The following is an 8,246-nucleotide window of genomic DNA, read 5'->3' as shown; positions in this document are numbered from 1 at the left end:
ACTTTGCATTGAACCGTGTCCCCAGCCCCAAATACATGGATTTGTCTGTAAGTGCAAGTGGTGACTAAATGTACCCACGTTTCAGGAGGCCTAGCCTAGCCTGGGAAGCCCCTGAGCCAGCTAAGAGGGAGGATCCCACTCCTCAGCAAGGCACAATTGTCTATCTTCAATGTGACTGTCTTTAGCAATTCCACCCTCTGCAGGGTCTCTGAGCCCAGCAGTGCTGCAAGGCAGAGCTGAATCCCAGGGGGTAAACCTTGCTGAGTCACCAGCACTCTGGCTAGGCCTTGCTCTTACTACTGACTGCATATGCCTTCTGGTGACCCCGGGATTCTCTCCTTGTTACCTTTCCTCAAGTCCGGCCACTTGCTCTAAAACAGCCTCAGTCCCTTTTGATACTGCTGGCCTCTGTTCACTAATTCCTGGGCCTAAAGTGACTTCGGCCATAGCCTCTCCCTAACTCAGGGGATGTGTCCTGAGCCCAGAGAAGTCAGCCTAGAGCTGGAAAGTGTCCAAGGCCACTATCCCAATTATTATTTGCTTCTTCCTATAGCCAAGCCTGAGAGACAGCCTCACAGTGCCAGGATATACCCTCCGGGATGAAAGGTGTTTGTCTGATACTTGCTGAGCTGAACTGTCAGCCTTAAGAAGCAAGCCTGGTTGCTACAGCCTGTGTGAGCCAAGCTGTAGGCAGTAATGGTGGGGGACCATGGCATATGAGGATGAGGTCTCTTCTGTACCCAAGGGAACTCAGCTAAGGAGGTTGCTGGCCTCTCCCACACCTCATTCTTCTCCCTCTGCTCCCTCAGGTGGCGTCGTGGTCACCATGTCTGCCAGAAACAACAGCTCAGATGTGACCGAGTTCATCCTGGTAGGATTTCCAGGCTCCCTGGGGCTCCACCTCGGCCTTCTATGGCTCTTCCTGCTGGCTTACATGTTGACCGTGACAGAGAACTTGGTCATCATCACAGTAATCTACGCCAGCCCCTCGCTGCACAAACCTATGTACCTCTTCCTCAGCAACCTGTCCTTCCTAGAGGTCTGGTACATCTCCGTCACCGTGCCCAAAATGCTGCTCAGTCTGCTCTCACCCAGGTTCCAGCGCATCTCCTTCACAGGCTGCATGGCGCAACTGTACTTCTTCCTGGCGCTCGCCTGCACCGAGTGCGCGCTCTTGGGGGTCATGGCCTACGACCGCTATGTGGCCGTCTGCAACCCCCTTCGCTACCCAGCCATCATGAGCCCTGGTCTCTGCAGCCTCCTGGCTGGTGGTTCCTGGTTCTCTGGCTTCACCATCTCCCTGGGGAAGGTCTTCTTCATTTCCCGCCTGGGTTTCTGCGGCCCCAACATCATGAACCACTTCTTCTGCGACGTGTCCCCGCTACTGAACCTCGCCTGCTCTGACATGTCCGTGGCAGAGCTCGTCGACTTCCTCCTGGCACTGCTCATCCTGTTGGGGCCCCTGGTGTTAACTGTCTTCTCCTACACCGCCATCCTCAGCACCGTGTTGCGCATGCCCTCCGCCGGGGGCAGGCAGAAGGCCTTCTCCACCTGCGCCTCGCACCTAGCCGTGGTGGTCATCTTCTACTCGGCCTCCCTCTTCATCTATGCCCGGCCACGGGCCATTTACTCCTTTGACTACAACAAGCTTGTGTCAGTTGTCTACACAGTGCTCACACCCCTCTTCAACCCGATCATCTACTGCCTGCGGAACCAGGAGGTCAAGCAGGCATTGCGCAAGCTGCTGCAGAGACTAGCCCAGGCTCTGGGAGCCTCCTCCTAGGAGGAATCATGCTTCTCCAGACATGAGCCTGATAACCAGCTCACCAGAACCGAGTTGGATGAACAGACAGTTTGGCACGCCCTCCCACCGGTCCCTGAATCCTGCTTAGGACTACACAGCCAGCTGCCACACCATGGCTCCCAGGTCCCAGGCCAGGACACTCTCAGGAGCCCTTGCCTGGACCCATGCGAAGTCTGCCCTCATGTGAGGGCTCTTTCCAACCAACCAACCGTAGTCAACCTATAGCTGCAGCCTCTGTCACCTGAGGAGATCAGAGCAGACCATGATGCACCAGATTCCAGAGGAAAAAGTCGGTACACACAGAACTTCTAGCTCTGCATCCCATACAGGGGTTGCAACAAGCAACAGCAGCCTTGACGCCCACATATATAACCCAATACCAGTGGCTTCTGCTGGGAGGCTTGTCTTCCAGAAGAAGAGGCCTCAAGGTTGCAGAGGGTAGTAAGAGAGGAGAACAAACAGCTTGGGAAAGAAGATAAAGCAGGTAGACCCCGAGAGACTGAGAATACTGCTAAGCAGAGGCAGCCTGTCAGCTGCCTGATGAGCGCTAGCCACCCTCCAGCTCCACCAGGTGCCGGCAGAGTGAAAATGAAGGCAGGAAGGGGACCCAAGATACACACCTCTGGACACTGACAAAAGGCAGGAGTTGGGCAAGGACCTTCTCACAGAGATCTGAACTCAGTATCATGACCTTCAGACCATTCCTGAATCCCACCACCCAACAGACCACAGGCACCTTCTGTCCTGAAAGAGCTGGGCTGCCTGCTACAGGGCAGGTGTCTTCAGAAGACCCTGACTCCAGCCAGGGTTCAGCCATTAGTGTCCATGACAGTTACAGACCAAGGATCCCAGCATCCCAGTCTCTGTTGGCGGAGACCTTGGTCTGTTCCTCTTGAGGGTGATGGGCAGTGAGGACCCCAGATCACATCTGCCATACTGCTCCAGATTCCCACCAAATGTGCAAAGGACTCCAGGCAGTGTACCTTTCAATGCTACCTTGTTTCTAAAGGGACCAAGGGTTCTGAGGACCCATGCCGCCCTACCCCAGTCCTCAACTCAGTCGTATGTGGGTCAGGAGCTGTGTGACATTCTGTGGGTTTTTATCTGATAATGATTCCCAGCAGCGTTTGCAAGGCCACAGAAACCTGTACTACAGAAGTGTAAAAGCCCTGTGTATCATTCTCAAGACCATTATAAAGCACACAGACATATCAAAGCTTCCGTTGACACCTAGGTACTGCGCTAAGCTATGTAGAACAGGTATGTTAAAAGATGGCCAAGTCCTGGAGCAGGGGACTCACAGGGTCACAAACACATAGAGTGTAGGTATATGACAACAGAGTCTTCCACGTCCTGGGGAGGTGGTCTTGGTAGTTCTGGAGGTAATACATGGCCTGAGAATCTGGGGTGTCACTTGTCTATAAGGGAAATTTGAACAAGAGAAGAGGAAGGGGGGATCAAAGCCAGGCAAATTAGGAGCTCTATGCATATGTTAACCCAAGGTCTGTTGCTGGTCGCCACCTGGCTAGTGAAAGATCCAGCTCTGTATTTGCAATAGGAAGGCCAGGGCCCTGTCTTACACATCCATGCACAAGCGTCTTGCCCTACAGACTGATAAATGAATGACTCTATATCAAAACTGACAAGCACACCTCTTCCCAATACCTGTAAACTCGCCTTCCAAACATGCAGAGTAGAAACCAGCTTGCTGATTCACTATTGTACTAATAATAAAGTATATGCAGCATTTGCCCTATGTAGGTGCTGCCCAACCCCACAGACACCAAAGAATCAGGCAGCCCACAGCCCAGTCCAACACTGAAAGCTAGAGCCTGATGCCTGTCTCCAGTAGGCTCTTCTGGGTGCCAGGACCATGTAGGGACATGTGTTCTTGAGGATGGACTGGTATTTGTGAAACAGTACAACTGAATATGGAGGCCTACAGGCCCAAAGAGGGGACAATGCCAATCTCAGAGGCAAAAGGCTCAGGCTCAGGCCCAAGGTTCAGGCTCAAGTCCAAGGGCTCAGACTGACCAAAGTCTTTGGATTCCCTAGGGCTGACCTAATCTCTCACGGAATACAGAGTCACCAAATCACTCTGAGATGCAGAGCAGGAACATGGTCAACTTTTTATTCTAGAAAAATACTAGTGAGGAGAAGGAAGGGAAGGGGAAGAGAGGAGAGGAGAGGAGAGGAAAGAGAGGAGAGGAGAGGAGAGGAGAGGAGAGGAGAGGAGAGGAGAGGAGAGGAGAGGAGAGGAGAGGAGAGGAAGAGATAAGCTAAGGAGAGAGTGCTGAAGGAAGACAGAACTGGAGAGAAAGATACAGAGGTGTCAGTGGTTGACTGTTGAAAGGGAGAAAAAGTTAAAAAATATGAGCCGGACTTGGTAATGGACACCTTTAATCCCAACACTCGGCAGGCAGAGGCAAGTGGATCACTGTGAGTTCAAGACCAGCCTGGTCTGCAAAGTGAGTTCCAGACTATTAGGGTTACACAATGAGACCTTGTCTCAACATAAAAAGAAAATGAAATTAAATTATAGTAATAATACACCAAGAATTAGACAAGAATTGCTCAAGAATTAGACTCTTGAGTAAATTGGGAGCATGGGGATCATGGGATGGGTAGAAAGGAAGGGGAGAGGAGAAAAATATATAGCTTAATAAAAACAATTTTAAAAAGTAAAAGTCAACTCAGCAAGGGGTGGTAGGAAGCCCTGGTTAGGGAGATGACAATGCTAGTTCATTCCCTAGTGGTTCAGGAAGCAACTGAAGATGTAAGGACAGGGTCATGGCAGACCCTGGGAAGCTAAGGGCTCCTGGAAACAACCTGTCAATCATAACCCAGACCCACCCTGGAACCAGACTCTGGAGTTTCTCTGACTCTGTCCCGACCTACAATTCTTCAGCTACAGAACCTCAAACGATGATCACCAACCATTACTGATCTCCAGCACACTGAAACCCTACCTTGTGCTCACAGATCCTGGTCTTTCTCAATTAATGATACTCCATAGGCTGGGCCCCTCTGAGAGACCTTCTTCTCAGCCACCTTCTTCTCAACCCAAACCACCACTGGGTTGAAAGTCCTGCTCCTCAGTAGCTTAGTCATCCTCACAACATAACCCACCATGTACTATTGGGCCTCTGATTGTTCATAGGATGAGCCCTACAATTCTTAACAAGACCAGTTACCCCAGCCCTCCCCTTGGGTTCCCCACAGGGCGTACAGCACTCACTGGGTATCAGTCTGGTCCATCTGCTTCTGTTGCCCCTAGTTACCCATACCTGAAGATCCTTCCTTTAGATCGCCTACCACCAACTTGTCTCCAAATGGCATGACAAGATGTAACCCATAAATCAGCCTGATTCCAGTGAGTATCAGGTCTCCCAAACTGTCAGAGCTTCTGAGCTCCTCTGGCAGCACCCGTTCTGTTTATGTGCTCTCCAGGATGGCTATGCCCAACAGAAAGTAGAGCCCGATGAGGATGGGGAAATGGGTGGTGGGAGCCCATGGTATAGAAGGAGAAGAGGGACTGGGGGATGATAGCTGGCTATCCTGGAAGCTTCTTGGAGCATGGAGGAGCCAGGTTGCTACCTGGACACATCTAATCAGCTCCTTCTTCACCCTAGAACCTAGCAAAGCCAAACCCTGACCCAAGTAAACCCCAAAAGCAGAGAGCAGGATCCAGGAAAACTTAGGATCACTAGTTATAACATCAAGTCACATAACTAGCCTTTTGCCACATGCAGGGTAGATGTCTAGGGTGTCTGGCTGGCAGGGTCTATAGGAGTTGGATCCTGTTCATCTTCCATCCTAATGATAGCTACATATTCTTTTGTGATGTACATGGGACATTTACCAAGATAAATTCATATTCTAAACTGTGAAATAAATCCCAAATATAAAATAATTAGAAGTAGTCCATGGTGTATTTTCTGACCACCATAGAATCAAACTTTAAAAAAAAAATCAATGAAAGCTAACTCTTTCTAAAAATTTTACAAGTATTCAGGAACAATGCATTTTTAATCAAGAAGAAGTAAACAGAGAAATTAAGACAACATTTGAGAGTACAGTTTTTAAAATGGAGCATGTGAAGGAGATGAGACTGCAGACCTAAAAACAACAGCATCTCCATGACACAGAACATCAGCAGGGTATCCAAGAGGAGCCCCAGTGAGAGCCCATTACTCACGGTGCAGCAGAAACCAGAGGCCTCAAGTCAGATCGATGACTCCTGGCAATGAACACTTGCAAGTAAGATGAATGGACTAAAGGGGACACTGTGTGTGACTCAATGGCCCACACTACAGCTTCCATGACAAGATTCTTTCATTTTTGTTTGTGTTGTTATTTTGTTCGGTTTTGGGGTTTTCTTTAACTTTGGTTTTGATTTGTGGGGGAAGGTTGCAAAAGCAGAGGGCAGATGTGAGGGGACAGGCGAGATAAGTGGGATCAGAACGCATGATGCAAAATCCACAAAGAATCAAGGAAAGTCAAAATATAAATAAATAAATACATAAATATTATGAGATGTGAGGCTAGAGAGAAGGCTCAGCAGTTAAGAGCACTGGCTGCTCTTCCAGAGGACCCTGGTTCAATTCCTAGCATACACAAGGCAGCTCACAGCCATCTGTAACTCCAATTCCAGGGGATCTGATGCCCTCTTCTGGTATCCTTGGGTAATGGTGCAGAATGCAGGATAATGCGTGCACATGGTGCAGACATGCAGGTAGGCAAAAGCAACCATACACATAAAGGAAAGAGCATTAAGTCTTTTCAAAATTTTTAATGAGATGTTACAAAAGCAGTGCCTAAAGGAAGAGTCATAACACCACAGACCTATAGATGCAACCTATAGAAAGCAGAGGCCTTAAACCAGTGAGCATAGCCTCCACTCTAAGAAATCTAACAACAGATGATGAGAAAAATAAAGTACTGACGGAGCAGAAAATAGTTCAATATAAAACAGAAATGGCAATATACCAAATTAGTTAGGACAAACAACATGTTCGTTGATAATGTCAGTGACACCAATAAATCTCTAGCCAGGATGATCAGGATAAAAGTGAAATCATACAGAATGACTAGGGATGAGGTTGTCATAGTGACATCACCACAGACCCCATGGATTTTAGAGGGATTCTAAGGAAATATTATAAAGGACTTTATTTCAATAAACTGATAACTTAGATTAAGTAGACAAACTGCTTGAAGACACAAATATAAAATATAAATTTCTTAAATTTGTAAGCAAATATATTTACTCCTGAGAAAATATTTCAGAGAGGCAGCTTTGCTGGTTAATCCTACAAAGCACCCAAGAAATAATAGCACACCAATCTTTTGAGATAATTGAATGAAATGCTTCCCCAGTCATCCTGAGGAGGCATTGCTTTGATTCAAAAGCAAAAGAATTACAAAGTAAACCATAAACCATATTTCACATAGATATAGATTTCTAGGTAAATTTTAGTCTGTAAAATCCGTAGGTAGAAACAAAGCATAATACACCCCGACCAAGTGAAGTGTACCTTTGATTCTAGCACTTAGGAGGAAGAGGCAGGCAGATCTCTGTGAGTTCTGCCTGGTGAGTCCAGGCCAGCTTTGGCTAAATTGTGACTTCCTGTCTCAAAAAGAAAAAAAAAGAAGGAAGAAAAGAAGGAAGGACAGAGGGAGGGAAGAAGGGAGGGAGGGAGGGAGGAAAAGAAAAGAAAGGCAGGGAGGGAGTGGAGGGAGGGAGGGAGGGACACAGAGAGGAGAAGGAATCATGTCTTGGGGATTAGAGAGGTGGCTCATTGGTTAAGAGCACTCACAGCTCTTGCAGAAGACCAAAGTTCAGCTCCCCTCACCTACAAGGGGTGGCTCACAATTGCCCATAGAAAAAGCTCTAGGGATTCCAAAATCAGCATCCTCTTTTGGCTTCCAAAGGCATCTTTATTCACGCGTACCCATGCTGGGGGATAATGCTCTTGCCATTCATATTGGTTTAATAAAATGCTGATTTGCCAGTAGCCAGGCAGGAAGTATAGACAGGGCAACCAGACTGGGAGAATTCTGGGAAGAGGAAAGGCAGAGAGTCAGCCACCAGCCAGATGCAGAGGAAACAAGATGAGAATGTCTTACTGAGAAAAAGTACCAACCCACATGGCTAAACATAGACAAAAATTATGGGTCAATTTAAGTTGTAAGAGCTAGTAAATAAAAAGCCTGAGCTAATATAATTATAATTTATAATTATATTATAAATTTATATTTTTATAATTAATATAAGCGTCTGTGTTTTTCTTTGGGATTGAACAGCTGCAGGACCAGGCAGGACAGAAACTTCTGTCTACATACCTACACACAGACACATAGTTTAAAATCAGTTAAATCTCGGAAATAATCAGTACAATTCACCAAAGCAGCAAATTTTAAAAGACAAATGCTTTGATTG

The 8,246-nt window shown here is 47.5% G+C and overlaps 1 protein-coding gene across 1 annotated transcript; it reads left to right on the top strand.

Moving 5' to 3' along the window:
• The first annotated feature begins 826 nt into the window (after positions 1–826).
• LOC126498772 (olfactory receptor 226-like) lies at positions 827–1,783 on the top strand. The gene has a single exon (XM_050137673.1). The coding sequence runs from the start codon at positions 827–829 to the stop codon at positions 1,781–1,783; it is 957 nt and encodes a 318-aa protein (XP_049993630.1).
• The last annotated feature ends 6,463 nt before the right edge of the window (positions 1,784–8,246 follow it).

Source organism: Alexandromys fortis, unplaced genomic scaffold (assembly GCF_014885135.2).
Source record: "Alexandromys fortis isolate MF-2015 unplaced genomic scaffold, M_Fortis_MF-2015_v1.1 scaffold_3, whole genome shotgun sequence".
Taxonomy (NCBI): Eukaryota; Metazoa; Chordata; class Mammalia; order Rodentia; family Cricetidae; genus Alexandromys; species Alexandromys fortis.
The sequence above is the reverse complement of the archived record's forward strand: the minus strand, read 5'-3'. Positions and strand labels throughout refer to the sequence as shown.

What these genes read in the sequence shown, in the direction of transcription:
- LOC126498772 (XM_050137673.1), top strand. Translation starts at nt 827, where the DNA reads ATGTCTGCCAGAAACAACAGCTCAGATGTGACCGAGTTCATCCTGGTA.